The sequence below is a fragment of the Anomaloglossus baeobatrachus genome, chromosome 1 (genome assembly GCF_048569485.1).
Source record: "Anomaloglossus baeobatrachus isolate aAnoBae1 chromosome 1, aAnoBae1.hap1, whole genome shotgun sequence".
Lineage (NCBI taxonomy): Eukaryota > Metazoa > Chordata > Amphibia > Anura > Aromobatidae > Anomaloglossus > Anomaloglossus baeobatrachus.
Window position 1 is genome coordinate 596,658,100 of NC_134353.1, and position 17,717 is coordinate 596,675,816.

Here is a 17,717-nt window from a genome sequence, read left to right on the forward strand (position 1 = left end):
AGTACATTATTTGCAGTATATGGGGTTGGTACCACTTTATTGCATCATGATTTGGCAACTGCATGTTAGCTAGTAAGTATGTTCTTTGGCCAACATATGGCACTAATATTGTGACAGTGTATAATGTACGATGTCTACTTTTAGTGTCTCTGAGATGTGTTTAAAGAGAACCTGTCACCAGACTTGGCGACTATAAGCTGTGGCCACCACTAGTGAACTCTTATATACGGCTGTATATACAGTAAGAGACCAAGCCATGCTGTAGGATGTAAAAAACACCTTTTATAATACTCACCTAGGTTGGAGTCCAGTCCAATGAGTGTCGCTGCTCTTCAATCCTGCGCCTTCACTCTGCAGCGATCAGCGTCCTCCTTCGACCCAGCCCAGTATGGATGACGTGTCCTACGTCGTCCTCACAAGCTGGCATTCCGGTCTTGCGCAGACGGACCTTGAATGCCCTGCTCAGGGCAGATCAAAGTGCTGTAATGCGCAGGTACGAGAAAAGGTATGGGAGTATTATAAAGATGATTTTTGCATTCTACAGCGCAGCCTGGGCTCTTATATACAGTATTCTGGAATGCTGTATATAAGAGCTCACTGGTGGTGGCCGCAGGTTATAGTCACTAAATCTGGTAACAGGTTCCCTTTAAAATATGTGCGATATTTGCGATTTTGTCATTTCTTAATACTTTTCTGAAGTTATTTTTAACATTGGATGGATTAAATATACTGCTGGAAACAAACTGTTACAGTTGCCTCAGAACCCCATGACCATAAAAGCAAAACACGTTCTTTCACCATAGTAAATATTGAATCAGATATTTTTTCTCATGAAATACATCGCTTTCCCGCTATGCAAAATGACTCAACTGGTTTTGATCGTAATGCCATTTAGATTAAAGAGATCTCCTTATTGCGTTCTATTATTAAATTACAACTTTAAAAAATAAAGTACATAAGATATCTTGTCCTATACATCCACAAAATAAAACAAGAAGAAATATTCATGAAGACTCTCAACTCCCGTGTTCCAGTGTTATACATTGTCTTCATTTTTCTTCTCGAATCTTTAGGAAAACAGAATATGGTATTATTAGAGAACAGTCTCACAAATATAGTGTATACATGTAACACAATACTGTTGTGCATGCAAAATAATGATGCTTACACTGACAAAAACAAGCATACAGGTGCAGAAGAGCTGACCTTGTTGTTTGGTTAATTCTTCCTATTATTAGACTATACAGCATTTATGATTGACCAAGATGGTAAATGTGCTGAGTAATAATTAATGGGTTGTCATGAAGAACACAAGAAATGAATTTTTTAAACTTAGCTCTCCTATGTATGTTTTTGAAGTATCAATATGTGTCTTCAGTACTTTATGCTTTGTTTATTGGAATTAAAGGGTTGCTCTGGTGACGCTTACATCTTATCGAGAGTTGCATGCCAGGACACAAGCATAGCCAGTAGGTATCATGCACCTATGTCATGTCATTGATTTCTGGCTATTTGCAAATGACAATTATCAAACACAATGCCTGGGTACTTTAGGTGGGCAGATTTTAGAATTTCCTGCTATTGAAGCCTATAAAAATAATGTAAGTAAACTGTTATTCAGCCATTTAAAAAGGTTGTTTAGGACTGCGATATTGATGACTTATGATAGGACATCAATATCAGATTAGTAAGAGTCTGGAAGCAAACATCCCTATTGACCAGCTGTTCCCGGGTTCTCAGGGATAGGACAACAATATTTGTAATCGTGGAAAATACTGTCTAAAGTCCTCAAAAACATCTGTAGAATTTAACCTTTCTTACCATCGACTCTGCAAAAACACTATCGTTCTTATTCATTGCCATCTGGACTATTGCAACTCTCTGCTAATCAGTCTCCCTCTTACTAAACGCTCACCTCTCCAAACCATCCTGAATGCAGCATCCAGGATCATATTCCTCTCCAAGCGCTACACCGATGTGTGCGCTACACTTCTAACCTGTGTACTGTAAGTGATTGCAATGGTTACCCAGCAACTACAGAGTCCAATATAAACTTAGCACTCTCACCCACAAATCTATCAAACAGTTCTGCACTGCCCTACCTCTTCTCCCTTATCTCTGTCTATAACCATACCAGTGGCCTCCTTTCTGCTAATGATTAAGACTTACATCCTCTATAATCTGAACTATCCACTTCCATCTCCAAGACTTCTTGAGAGCTGCACCAATTCTCTAAAAACAATTTGTTTAATTCACAATTCCCACAATTTTGTGCGTGCTCTAATAAGCATTTATTCAGACTAGCCTATCACCTCACCTCACTTATCTAACTATTCCCATTTTTCCCTTTCAAATTCTTCTTCCAAATCTGGTCCTTTTAATCATTTGTTTCCACACTCTCCATGCACTTAATAGCACTCTTTACCTGTACTTGAACAGATACCGGCTGGTGACCGGTTCATGCAGCGCTATTTCCTCATAGATTGTAAGCTTGTGAGCAGGGCTATCACTTCTCTTGGTATCTGTTGAATTGTATAACTATATAATGTTTCATATTGTCTGTACATGTACCCTTTCAATTGTAAAGTGCTGTGGCATATGTTGGCATTATATAAATAAAAATGATTATTATTATGTAATAAAATAATGTTTATCTTGCTAAAATTCCTGTACTTTCCGGAACTTGCAACTGTCATATTGACCCAAGAAGGTGTTTCACAAAAGTTATCCCTCTATACTTCTAGTCCTCCTCCTGGCGCTGCCCAATCACTGCTCAGCAGCATCTTAACCTGGGTGAACTGAGTGATTTTGTGCTGTAGTCTTTCCCCTGTATACACTCCCCAATCACCACTCAGCAGCATCTGACCCTGGGTGACATGAGTGACTTGTGCTGTAGTCCTTTCTCTCTATACACTCCCCAATCACCACTCAGCAGCATCTGACCCTGGGTGAACTGAGTGATCTCGTGCTGTAGTCCTTTCTCTCTAAACACTCCCCAATCACCACTCAGCAGCATCTGACCCTGGATGAACTGAGTGATCTCATGTTGTAGTCCTTCCCCCCTAAACACTGCCCATTTACTGTTCCACAGCATCTGAACTTGGGTGAACTGAGTCATCTTGTGCTGTAGTCCTTCCCCCCTAAACACTGCCCAATTACTGTTCCACAGCATCTGAGCTTAGGTGAACTGAGTCATCTTGTGCTGTAGTCCTTCCCCTCTAAACACACCCCAATGACCGCTCAGCAGCATCTGACCCTGGGTGAACAGAGTGATCTCGTGCTGTAGTCCATTCCCTTTAAACACTGCCCATTCACTGCTCAGCAGCATCTGAACCTTGGTGAACTGAGTGATCTCACGCTGTAGTCCATTCCCTCTAAACACTGCCCAATCACCGCTCAACAGCATCTGAACCTGGGTGAACTGAGTGATCTTGTGCTGTAGTCCTTCCCCTCTAAACACACCCCAATCACTGATCATTAGCATCTGAACCTGGGTGAACTGAGTGATCTCGCGCTGGAGTCCTTTCCCTCTAAACACTGCTCAGCAGCATCTGACCCTGGGTGAACTGAGTGATCTCGCACTGTAGTCCTTCCCCTCTAATGCTCGTGATGGTACTGATCAACCATGTGCTTTTTATATATTTTGAAACAGGGAAGCAATCTGTACTATGTTACAATAATCTTGGAATATTTTGTATTAGAGGATTTTGTAGGAATTAATAGTAGAATGATACACATTTCTTTACATTGCAAACATATATGACTATATCTGAGAAGACTCTTACTCCTGATCCAGAGAAGACATTTCCGGCTCCATTGGCAAGCATCCAGCTCTGGTTGCAATAAAACAGAACAATTTACAAGTTTTGTGATCCATTTACAATGTTATTTAGGGAAAAGATAAACATGCACTCTTTTTAATGTGAGCATGGAAGCTAAACATTAACTTTACTCAGACAACAGTACACTACACAAACTGCAAGAACCAACATAGAGAGGAAACCATTCCTCAGGTGAGGAATGATATATTGCACAACATTTACAATCATACAGAATGCCAGGATGAGCATGTAGAATAAATAGGAAATTACTAGCTACAGTGGGGAAAAAAAGTATTTGATACACTACTGATTGTGCAAGTTTTCCCACCTACAAAGAATGGAGAGGTCTGTCATTTTTATTGTAGGTACACTTCAACTGTAAGACAGAATCCCCCCCAAAAAATCCAGAAAATTACACTGTATGATTTTTAAATAATTAACCCTTTCACGCGAGACCCTGTATTTGCCTTCGTGACCAGGCCAATTTTTTCATTTCTGACCAGTGTCACTGTGCCAGGTAATACTGTAACTCTGGAATGCTTCTACGGATCCTGGTGATTCTCAGATTGTTTTTTCATGACATGTTGTACTTCAGGATAGGGGTAAAATTAAGATGATATCTTTTGTGTTTATTTCTAAAAATATCGAAAAATTTGGCAACATTTTTGAAAATTTTGCAATTTTTAATTTTTATGCCCGTAAACCAGAAAGTTATGTTACATAAAATGCTTACTAGATAACATTTCCCACGTGTCTACTTTGCAATTTCTCATTTTTCCAGCAAAATTTACAAAACCATTTTATTAAGGATCACATCACATTTGAAGTGACTTTGAGGAGCCTAGATGACAGAAGATACACAAAAGTGACACCATTCTAAAAACTACACCCCTCATACTACTCAAAACCACATTCAAGAAGTTTATTAACCCTTTAGGTTCTTCACAGGAACCAATGCAATGTGGAAGGAAAAAATGAAAATTTTACTTTTTCCAACAAAAATGTCACTTTAGCCTCAAATTTTGCATTTTCATAAGGGTAACAGGAGAACGTACACCATAAAATGTATTGTGAAATTTCTCCTGAGTATGCAGATACCTTATATTTGGTAGAAATCAACTGTTTGGCCACACAGCAGGGCTCGGAAGTGCAGTAGTGCCATTTGATATTTTGAAAAATACATTTTCACCACAAAATTGTTACTTCAACCAGGTAGCTTTTTTTCACAAGGGTAACAGGAAAAAATGCACCATTAAATTTATTATGCAATTAATTTTGAATACACAGATACCTCATATGTAGTGAAATTTTACTATTTGAGTGCACGGAAGGGCTCGGATTGGAAGGAGAACAATTTGAATTTTAGAGCCCACAATTGTCTGTAATACATTGTGGACGCCATATTGCGTTTGGAAAACCATCCATGTGAGGTCTTGTTTTTTGGGAGACGAGTCAGCTTTTCGATTGGTACCATTTTCGGCACATAACATTTTTGGATCTTTTTTTATTCTCATTTTTGGTGGGTTGAATTAACATGAGATAGCAATTCAGGAATTGATTATTGCGATTTTTTTTTTATGCCGTTCACTGTTTGGTAAAAATATCTACGCAGGTTTATTTTTCGGGTCAGTATGGTTAGAGCGATACCACATTGATGTCATTTTTTATATTTCATTGCTGTATTCTCAGAGCTATATCTTTTTTATGTTTCTGCTGATGCAGCTGTGTGGCAGCTTGTTTTTTGCAGGACAAGATGTAGTTGTCAGTAATATCATTTTTGTTTATGTGCAACTTTTTGATTGCGTTTTATTCAATTTTTTTTGCAGAATGATGAAAAATCAATTTTTTATGCATTTTTTTAAACTGTTTCCTAAAGGGGTTAAATAGTGTGACAGTTTTATAGATGAGGTCGGGCCAGATGTGGCAAAACCAAATAAGTGTACTTTTTTATATATATATATATATATATATATATATATATATATATATATATATATATATATATAAATAAATGTATTTTTGGGTATCTTTTTTTGTGATTTTTTTTTTTCATTATGCAACTTTTTTTTTTACTTTTGTTAACTTTTGTAGCTAGTCCCTACTAGTTCCTATTTGGGACTTTAACTTTTCTTAGTTGTATTACTGGTATAATGCATTGCCATGCAGCGCCAACCTAGTAATGCATTATACAGGCAGTGTCAGATTTTAGATCACCTATCAGACCCTACTGCAGGCTGGGTCTGACAGGCCACTGTAGATGAAAGACCAGAGGTCATCATGCGATCTCCTGTTGCCATGACAACCCTCAGGTCCTCCGTGATCGTGAGGTAAGAGAAGCAGCTCTCTGTACTTCTGAAACTTCTATGTGATGTGATCACTATTGATCACAGCACATAGATGATCACAAAGGGTTAACATCACCAGGACCTGATCTAATGAGATCTTGGTGATGAAACCTGGTGATGGCAGCATGCAGGGGGTCATGATCCCCTCCTGACCGCAGACCGTTGATATTTACCGTCAGCAGTCCTAAAGCGGTTAATTTGCATTTTATCGCGTGAAATAAGTATTTGATCACCTACCAACCAGCAAGAATTCTGGCTTTCACAGACCTGATATTTTTTTTATTAAGAAGTCCTCCTACTCTGAACTCATTAATTGCCCCTGTTTGAACTCATTACCTCGATCAAAACATCGTATCTACCCAAAAATGGTATAATTAAAAACACCAGCTCAGGGCACAAAAAATAAGCAGTTACCAGGCCCAGATTCCGAAAAATGAGAACGCTACGAGTCTCGGAAAATCGAACAAAAAGCACAATTCTTTTTTTTTTTTTTATAAACTCCTGGGATTTTTTCACCACTTAGATAAAAGTAAAACTATACATGTTTGGTATCTACAAACTCGTACTAACCTGGGGAGCCATAATGCCAAGTCAGTTTTACCACATAGTGAACATGGAAAATAAAAAACACAAAAAAGTATTGTGGAATTGCCCTTATTTTGCAGTTTCAACGCACTTGGATTTTTTTCCCGTTTTCCAGTACAATATGGGGAAGAATAAATAAGGCCATTCAAAAGTACAACTCGTCCCACAAAAAACAAGCCCTCATTAGGCTACATTAATGGAGAAATAAAAAATGTATGGCTTTTGGAAGAAGGGGAGGAAAAATTGAAAACGAAAAACGGAAAATTGTCCTGAGGTTAAAAGTCATACAATATGATTTTCTGGATATTTTTTATATTCTGTCACAGTTGAAGCGTACCTAAGATAAAAATTACAGACCTCTCTATTCATTGTAAGTTGGAAAACTTTCAAAATTGGCAGTGTATCAAATACTTATTTTCCCCACTGTATACTGCAACCATGCAGAATATACAGCAAGGAAAGTGATGAGAAATACAAAAGCTGTTATTAATGTGTGATGTCACATTATATCTTTTGATGAGCTTTTCAACCAAGTTCAGTAAAGGTGGCTTTACACGCTATGAGATCGCTAAAGCGATCTCGTTGGGGTCACGGATTTTGTGATGCACATCCGGCCGCTTTAGCGATGTCGTTGCGTGTGACACCTATGAGCGATTTTGAATCGTCGCAAAAATATTCAAAATCGCTCATCGGTGACATGCCCCCCTCTTCCCAATTATCGTTGCTGCTGCAGTAACGATGTTGTTTGTCATTCCTGCGGCAGCACACATCGCTATGTGTGATGCCGCTGAAACGACAAACATCTCCTTACCTGCGTCCACCGGAAAAGGAGGAAGGAAGAAGGTGGGCGGCATGTTCCGGCCGCTCATCTCCTCCCCTCCTTTTCTATTGGGCGGCGGTTCAGTGACGCTGCTGTGACGTCACTGTGATGCTGAACGAACCGCCCCCTTAGAAAGGAGGCGGTTCGCTGGTCACAACGACGTCGCTGCACAGGTATGTGCATGTGACGCTGCCGTAGCGATAATGTTCGCTACCAGCAATCACCACAAATCGTTACAACGACGGGGGCGGGTGCTATCGCACGCGACATCGCTAGCAATTGCTAGCGATGTCGTAGCGTGTAAAGCGGCCCTTAAGCCTGCTTTACACGTTGCAATTTCGCATACAATCTTGTATGCGATTTGCAATGCCCCATTGTATGTGCGGCACATTCAATTTGTTGAACGTGCCGCACATACGAGTAACTCCCCGTTACACGTACTTACCCGTCCATACGACCTCGATGTGGGCGGCGAACGTCCACTTCCTGGAGTGGGAGGGACGTTCGGCGTCACATCGACGTCACGCGGCAGCCGGCCAATAGATGTGAAGGTGCAGAGCTGAGCGGGATGTAAACATCCCGCCCACCTCCTTCCTTCCACATAGCTGGCCGGGAGCCACAGGAGGCAGGTAAGATCTGTTCATCGTTCCCGGGGTGTCACACGCTGCGATGTGTGCTACGATGAACAATCTGACGTGCAATTCTAGAGAAAGGTACGATGTGTTTGCGATGAACGTTTTACCGTTCAATCGCAATCGCACGTACCTGTCACACACTGCAATGTACCTTACAATGCCGGATGTACGTCACTTACGATGTGACCCCGCCGACACATTGTAAGATATATTGCAGCGTGTAAAGGGGGCTTAAGTCTTGTGATAAAAACAATTGGTTCAATATCTTACAGTATATACTGCAAGTTTGTGAAAAGTTCCCATATGTTTCACATTAGAAGTAATGTGACCTTTAAACAAAAAAGAAAAAAAAATAAGATAAGGAACATTTGTAAACACACAGCAGAAATTTGAAATTGTAGCTATATTATTTTTAAATTAAATCTATCAGTTGAATCAACCTCCCTAAGAAATCTGTATAAACATGTAGGTCATTGAATGTTAAATAAAATGATACCTTGATATCTGCTATCCAATGTCTTATTACCGAGAAATCCACAATTTTCCTAATATTTAATAGAGCCTGTGGTCTGTCAATATATACACACATTTCCTGAAAGGTCACTGAGGCTGCAACACCATTAAGCAAGAGGCACCAAACAACACCATGAAGACCAAGGAAATCTCCAAACAAGTCAGAGACAAAAGGGTGGTTTACACGCTGTGACATCGCTAGCGATAGCTAGCAATGTCGTGTGCGATAGCACCCGCCCACGTCGCTGTTTTGTCATGGGGTGATCACTGCCGCAGCGAACAATATCACTACGGCAGCGTCAAACGCACATACCTGCTTAGCGACGTCGCTGGAGACACCGAACAATCTCTCCTTTAAGGTGGAGATTCGTTCGGCGTCACAGCGGCGTCACTAAGCGGCCACCCAATAGCAGAGGAGGGGCGGAGATGAGCGGCCGGAACATGTCGCCTACCTCCTTCCTTCCTCATTGCCGGTGGACGCAGAGAAGGAGATGTTCGTCGTTCCTGCGGTGTAACACATAGCGATGTGTGATGCCGCAGGAACGACGAACAACCAGCGGCATGCACCACCAACGATATTATGAAAAGGAGCGACATGTCAACGATCAACGATTTTTGACGTTTTTGCGATCGTTGATCGTCGCTCCTAGGTATCACATGCTGCGATGTCGCTAACGACCACGGATGTGAGTCACTAATGACGTGACCCCGACGATATATCGTTAGCGATGTTGCAGCGTATAAAGCACCCTAAAGTTGTTGAGAAGTACAAGTCAGGGTACAGGTTCTAAAAAAATATCTCAATCTCTGATGATCCCCTGGACCACCATTAAATCCATTATCATTAAATGGAAAAAACATGGTACCACAGCAAACCTACCAAGAGAAGGCTGCCCTCCAAAACTCAAAAGCCCGGGCAAGGAGGGCATTAATCAGAGAGGCAGCACAGGGAACAAAGGTAACTCTGAAGAAGCTGCAGAGTTCCCAAGCAGAGACTGGAGTCTTGTCCATAAGATTATAATAAGCTGTTCACCCCATAGAGCTGACTTTTATGGAAGAGTGGCCAGAAAAAAACCTTAATAGGCTCGTTTTGTTTGCCAAAAGACATGTGGAAGACGCCATAAATGTATGGAGGAAGGTGCTGTGGTCAGATGAGACAAAAATTTAACTTTTTGGCCATCAAGGTAAATATTATGTCTGGCGCCAAACCAACAGAGCTCATCACACCAAGAACTCTATCACCACAGTGAAGCATAGTGGTGGTAGCCTTATACCGTGGAGATGTTTTTCGGCAGTAGGGGCAGGGAAAATGGTTTGAATTGAGGGGAAGATGGATGGTGTAAAATACAGGGATATTATTGAGCACAACCTGTTTCAGTCTGCCAGTAATTTGACATTGCTACATAGGTTCACCTTCCAACAAGGCAATAACCCAAAGCACATTGCTAAAACAACAGTTGAGTAGTTTAAGGGGAAATGTGTAAATGTATTGCAGTGGCCTAGTCAAAGCCCAGGCCTTAAGCCAATTGAGAATCTGTGGTCAGGCTTGAAGATTGCTGTTCACCAGAGGAAACCATCTAACATGAAGGAGCTGGAGCAGTTTTGCCTTGAAGAATGACAAAAATCCCACTGTAAAGTTTATAGAGACTTATCCAAAGCGATTTTCAACTGTAATTGCAATAAATAGGCTCTATAAAGTATTGACTTTAGGGGGTGAATAGTAATGCACACTGAAGTTTTCAGTTATTTTGTCCTATTTATAGCTTGCTTCAAAATAAAAAGAAAACAAATGTTCATAGTCGTAGGCATGTTCTTTAACTGAGTTGATGCAAACCCTAAAAAAAAAACAGCGAAATTCCAGGCTGTGAGATAGCAAAACACAAAAAATGCCAAGCGTGGTGAATATTTTTGCAAGACCCTGTATTGGCAATTAAACAGATCTCTCTGAGAATCTGCCTCCAGAGCTTATTTTAAATGAAAGGCAGCATTACCAATGTGAGACTTGTAATGACTGACAGTTATAATCAAACTCAGCAGAATTAATATTTGTATTTATATCACTACAGATTTATAGCTGCAGTGGTCCTCTCACTCCCGCTATGCCTTATTTCAACTAACACTTTCTCAGCGTCTATATAATAGGCAACCAATATGGAGGAAAGGGGCAAAACAGCAGAACCTTGTCTCATTACAAACACATCTGCTGTTGTGGTTCTCATAGTGCTGTCAGCCCTGCTATACATTTTCTCACCCACATTGACTGTGTGACATGTAAGTTAAAAAGCTGAAGAAAAATTAGATGCAGTCACACACAGATCTGCTGCTGAGCTGACAGCAGAACAGGGGTGGCACAGCTGCAAATGTATTTGTAATGAGACAAAACTCAGCTCTGCAGACTGTCAGTCATTACATGTCTCACAATGATAATAACCCCCCTCATGTAAAATAAGCTATGGAGGGAGATATATGTCCTGCCCATAGTGCTTAACAATTCATTAAAGAAGCACCCCATGAAAAAAATATATGCATACTGTAATATATATATATATATATATATATATATACACGCGCAGAGAGAGAGAGAGAGAGAGAGAGAGAGTGAGGGATGTGTGTCTATAGTGTAGTGTGTGTGTGATAATATTATGTGTGATATTATCACGTACCACCTCCTTCTCCTGGATCCCAGTATTGTTTTTCTCCTATTCTCAGTGATGTCATAGCTTTTCAGACTCTCCTTGTCATACTGCATTCTGCATGACCTGGAAATAGCTTTTACAATATAAGCCTATGAAGCCAGAGAATGTGGCTCCATTTGCTTGCATTGTAAAAAAGACTTACGTAGGACATGCAGAGCCAGATAGTTTGAAGAGCGGTGACATCACTCACAAGAGGGGCCGAATGGCTCTTTATGCTAGAGAAGGTGGCGGTAAGTGAGTATATTAATACATACACAATACCTTATATGCATATATACACACAAAAGAATCTTCATGGGAGTGGTTTTATAAGAAAAACATACATTTCCTTGGAATACGACATTGGATTGCAGATATCAAGTTATCATTTTATTCAACTGTCTATGAGCTTATTGCCTATATAGACAGCTTAGGATAGTTGATCCTACTAATTATTTTCAAGTAATAAAATTATTTCATACTGATATCACTAAATATATTCAGTCCTAATCTTTGAAAAGCTAGTTTTGAAGGTAAATTTCTATAGATAATGATTACCTTTTATTTATTTTTAGCTATATTATTTTGCTTTTTAGCTCAGCTTTAGTTAGATAGTGTTGTGGCATGTGAATACAGTTTAATTACAGTGCCTATAAGTGCTTGAAGTAGTGTAAAACATACCTCCTCTCTCATAATTGGTTAAGGCTGCTCTCCCTCCCTCTGCTGCTCTGCCTCTGGCAGCTGTGTATAAACCCTAGTCTATCCATGCTCACTGTTCAGTCATTCCCCCAGCTTGCACAGGAGCAGTTTGCCCTCGCGCAAGCTGGTGCGGTGTTTGCGCTTGCGCAAGATTATGGTCGGCAATGTGCATGATGTTCTCTGCGTCATCCTCGTACCTGGCCATAATCTCGCGCATGCGCAAACACTGCACCTGCTTGCATGAGGGCGAACTGTGCCTGCGCGAGCCGGGAGAATGACTGAACAAGCGCGAGATTTGGCCGAGCAGCGTGCATGATGATGACGACATCATCATGTCAATCATGAAAGGAGGATGGCGAAGAAGGCCACAAGGAGGAACAGGAGCACGCCCATCTGAGCCCCACAGGTCATTAGCATACCTAAAGGTCAGGTTTTATAAAGTTATATTAGGGGTCTGCAAGGGGAGTCAGGGCACAAGGTACACCTTCATAGAATGCAGCCCAAAAGCTGCAGAAAAGCTGACCCCTCCCGACGAAGCGATAGCGAAACGCGTCGAGGTGCAGGGTGGTGTGTCTGCACGGTGTCTGCGGTGACACCTGGGTAGGTTATTATACTTGTACGTGGTCCCAGGTGGTTCCGCAATCCTCCATGTGAGACAGACCCTGGCATTGTGCGGTCTGTTAGAACGTACTCTATTTGTCAAATGTGGTTTTGCTCCAGTCATTTGAAGTTTGGGAATTGATATGTGCATTTATGTATGTGACATTGGAAATCATATATTATACTTGTTGATTGTCTATTTGCCATGTTTACAACCAATCCCACATGTGATTGACATGCTTACATATTGACACGAGTACTCATACTCCATCCATGGAGAGTTGTGATGATTATTAATGTTATATGACTGTCTCCCTCAGACGCTGTTTATTCAGACACACCCCCCTGCAGTTTGCAGTTTTAACATGTGCACATCTTTGTATCTTGCTTTGTTCACCTTTTGCATCCTTATGATATCATATGAAAAATTAAAAATTTTATGAAATAAAGCATATTTATTAGGAAACCGATATATTTGGTTGTTTATGCTTATTGATAGTACAGATAAAAATATGGAGGTCTTCTGTAGGAACATGTTGGTTTGGTGGTGACTCTCTATGGTATAAATGTCTTAACATGGACCTGATTATTCATATAATCTTATGAGGGCGAACTGCGCCTGCGCGAGCCGGGAGAATGACTGAACAAGCGCGAGATTTGGCCGAGCAGCGTGCATGATAACAACGACATCATCATGTCAATCATGAAAGGAGGATGGCGAAGAAGGCCACAAGGAGGAACAGGAGCACGCCCATCTGAGCCCCACAGGTCATTAGCATACCTAAAGGTCAGGTTTTATAAAGTTATATTAGGGGTCTGCAAGGGGAGTCAGGGCACAAGGTGCACCTTCATAGAACGCAGCCCAAGAGCTGCAGAAGATGACACTTTTGGTTTCATAGTGAAAAAAATAGTGACAGGTTCCCTTTAATAGCTAAAAGCAGTAGAATTAATTTTCTTATTATTAATTTTCTTTGTCATTGTTGAGGAATGTTACCACACTATTCAAGGATTTTTATTACGTTCTTACTGTGACATACTGTACTTGGTTAAAGCCAGCAACGACAGTATATGTGCTGTTGGAATTAATTTTCACAGCCAACTTGGTGATTGTTAAAGGGGTTTTCCAGGTTAGTGAATAATGTCTGCAGTCAGTCTTTGTGACTTGAGAATTCAGAATGATGACATTGCGCACATTGCATGCTGTCAAGACTGTCTGTGCCGGTGGCGAGAGTGGGCGGTTACATGACCACATGTATGCAATTTTCATATATTTGTTCACATGCTGACTAGATCTACTCAACCTCATTTAATTCACTTGTATTAAGTGATGTCATGCATGTCTAGTCAGAATATAGCCGGATGTATGCAAAGTAAAAAATTAGGGTCACGTCACGTTGACACCCACTCTTGCCACCGGCACCAGAGAATTTTCACAGCATGCGATATACACCCTATAGGCTCTCATTTCAAACATGAATAACGCCTTTGAGTGTCTTTTTGCAAATGTTAAAAACTTATTGATTCCAACTTTAGATATCAGTGGTTTTTGTGTTATTACCTTCCCAATAATCCTATCATTGTTTACCTTCTTTTTTATATGAACAATGATTATAGGTAAGACTTTGTAGTCAGCATGGGAAATTCTTACTTCCTGGATGTGTTGTTCCTGAGAATTAATCATTTTACAGTTTGGCCACTTGTGGGAAGATTTGCAAATATTACAATATTGTTCATTGGGATGTAAAGACTTTGGAATCCCACAGCCATGGGAAGGATTTGTAACTCTTTCTAGACTCATTAATGTTTGAGGAAAAAAAAATATTTTCTCATGTAGTTAGATCTATCACAGGAAAGTTAAATATTAATCTAAAAATTAACTTAAAAATAGTTTAAGTTCTTAAGTTAAGGGGTAAGTTACTATTTTATATGGGTTACAGAGGCTGGAGAACTTTGTCCCTTAAATAAATGTAGTAAAATTAAATAGCTTATGTATTAACACTAGAAGTCCCAGAAATTTTCGAGCTCCCCCTGAAGTCCCGAAAGAGGGTCAAATGAACTGAATAGAACTGAATAGAACTAACTAGAAACTAAATGGCTAAACTCAATGGAAAACAACAACCTCCTGTGGTGCGACAGTTATGGCCTTAATTACAGAACAAAAGACGGTGATTATAGGATGTTAGCTAAAATCCTTCAGGCCATTAGAATTATCTCTGGGTTCCAAAGGTAGAAATGTTAAATGACCCCTCTCTGGGACTTCTAGTGTTAAAAGCACGAAATATATAAACGTGAGTGAAAATATAAGAGCACACAAATACTATATGAATAGCTATTTCTTTCACAGTGATCAGGCTATTAGCATGTGCCTATTCTGCCATACAGTCCAATTCATTTGTATGTAATAATTAGATTTTATTTGAAAACTTTCTCATAGTATTCTGGGCATTAAGGGTTACCACACCTTACACATGAATGTTGTAGACTGTAGCATAACAGTATATCATATTCACAAAATATAACATCCTTGGGTGATCCCAACCACGCCATCCACTTATGTATAGGTTGGTTATTTATAGGCTACATCGAGGGAGCCAAGGCATGAGAGTGACGGCAGTCAGTACCTAACAGAGATTAAAGCGCGGATCTTGCTCTTTCTGCTACCATCTTGAATCACCAATGACAGCGACTCTGTGATCAAGGCCACCCTGGCCGAAACGTTAGAATATGGCTGCATGTTCAAAATCGGTATTCTGACTTATATATCCCTTTAACACATTACTCAAGGAACACATCCTTTCCCCATTTTTGCATCCAATATGATTGTGCAGTGTCTTTTTTAACTAGGTTGATTCTTTGGCATGACAGCAACAGTTCTCTCAGTGCAGTCTGCACACTGAAACTGGTTGGCTGTGGTGGCCTTTCATCTGCTTGTGGCACTCTATCCATAGTGGGGAGACACTATAAATTTACTTGTTCCTGGTTTATAATGTACATAGCACCCACTAGAGCGCTGCAAAATCTCCATAATTCATACAGAAACCGAACACATCAGTATTGGAAAAGAAGTGACCATCTCTCTGTCCAAACTCCTCCAGAACAAAGGTTTGAGACTCCCTTTCTATTGATCGTTCATTATAACTTATTTTGTAGAAACCCCTTTATGTTATTATGATGCTGCATTTACAGCTTATATAGACCATCAGCAGTATAATACAAAATGTTATCTCATTAAACCACAAAAATCTGTAATGGTAATGAGTAGTGATGGGGAATCTGCAGATATCCATAATCAGTGGGTCCAACCGGATTTAAAAAAAAACACCCAGTTTGGCGATCGCATAAGCGATCGCACCCGCCCCCGTCAGTTGTGTGTCACGGACAATTCATTGCCCGTGGCGCACAATGTCTTTAACCCCCGTCACACGTACTTACCTCCCTAACGACGTTGCGGCGAACATCCTCTTCCTGAAAGGGACGTTCGGCGTCACAGCGACGTCACACAGTGGCCGCCCAATAGAAGTGGAAGGGCAGAGATGAGCGGCCAGAACATCCCACCCACCTCCTTCCTTCCTCATTGCCGGCGGGACACAGGTAAGCTGTGTTCGTCATTCCCGGGGTGTTACACGTAGCGATGTGTGCTGCCTCGGGAACAATGAACAACCGGCACACAGAAGGAGGAATGACATTATGAGATTGAACGACGTGTCAACGAGCAACGATAAGGTGAGTATTTTTGCTTGCTAACAGTCGTTCGGAGCTGTCATACGCTACGACATCTCTAACGATTCCGGATGTGCACCACGATTACCGTGACCCGACGACATATCGTTAGTAGTGATGAGCGAGCATGCTTGTAACTACTCGGTACTCGCACGAGTATCGCTGTACTCGGGCTGCTCGGCGGGGACCGAGTAATCTCGCGATACTCGTGCTGTACTCGTGGTCTTCATTTCTGCATGTTGGCGCTCTTTTGAGAGCCAGCCCTCATGCAGGGATTGGCTGGCAGACCACTGCAATGCCACAGCCCTGTTAGTTGTGGAATTGCAGTGATTGGCCGGCCTGCACAGCGTGACCGAGCCTTTATACCGGCCGGCGCGCTGTGCTCTGCTCACAGCTATCCAGACAGTCAGTGCAGGGAGAGTGTCGCTGATTCAGGGAAAGCTTTGCGGCCCTTTATAGCTTTTTCAGTTGCAGGGCTGCAAACAGTGTGACCAAAAGTCCTTCTCAGGACTATTCTAGTTGTATACAGGCAGGCAGGGTATAGCCAGGTCGGAGTACAGTAGCAGAGTCCTTCTCAGGACTATTGTTGCTATATACAGGCAGGGTATAGCCAGGTCGGAATACAGGCTAGTGACCAGAAGAGTCCTTGTCAGGACTATTGTAGCAGTATACAGGCAGGCAGGCAGGCAGGCAGGGTATATAGCCATTCCTAGTGGTGACCGTATACCAGCCTTCATCATATCTGGGGCTGGTGTACACAGTCTAAAACAGTCCAGATAGTGTCAGACTTCTCAGTAATTGTCGCTCCTAAAAACCAGTTAGGTTCTTATTACGTCCGTGCTTGCATTTAAAAACAGCACGTGTGTGGCAGTCGGTGGCAGGGTACAGGTGCGCGTTTTGCACAAACTATTATATAACGCACAAGTCTAGTGTATAATACACGTCAGTCAGCAGTGTCTGATAGTGTCAGACTTCTCAGTAATTGTCGCTCCTAAAAACCAGTTAGGTTCTTATTGCGTCCGTGCTTGCATTTAAAAACAGCACGTGTGTGTCTGTCGGTGGCAGCGTACAGGTGCGCGTTTTGCACAAACTATTATATAACGCACAAGTCTAGTGTATAATACACGTCAGTCAGCAGTGTCTGATAGTGTCAGACTTCTCAGTAATTGTCGCTCCTAAAAACCAGTTAGGTTCTTATTGCGTCCGTGCTTGCATTTAAAAACAGCACGTGTGTGTCTGTCGGTGGCAGCGTACAGGTGCGCGTTTTGCACAAACTATTATATAACGCACAAGTCTAGTGTATA

General features: G+C 41.2%; 1 protein-coding gene across 8 annotated transcripts in view; it reads right to left on the reverse strand.

Annotated features, from left to right (window-relative positions):
• Positions 1 to 206: 206 nt before the first annotated feature.
• The window catches only part of PRUNE2 (prune homolog 2 with BCH domain), a 539,766-nt gene continuing 522,255 nt past the window's right edge, over positions 207 to 17,717 (reverse strand). For 5 of the 8 annotated variants that reach the window (XM_075318132.1, XM_075318117.1, XM_075318106.1 and 2 more), the window contains 2 exons: positions 3,786 to 3,833; positions 207 to 1,067 (listed from right to left, as the gene is read on the reverse strand). In XM_075318132.1, the coding sequence (XP_075174247.1) occupies positions 1,037 to 1,067; positions 3,786 to 3,833 (79 nt within the window). In that variant the 3' untranslated portion in view covers positions 207 to 1,036. Of the gene's footprint in view, positions 1,068 to 3,785; positions 3,834 to 17,717 lie in introns of those variants that run through there. The other 3 variants (XM_075318151.1, XM_075318124.1, XM_075318142.1) reach the window with 2 other exon arrangements.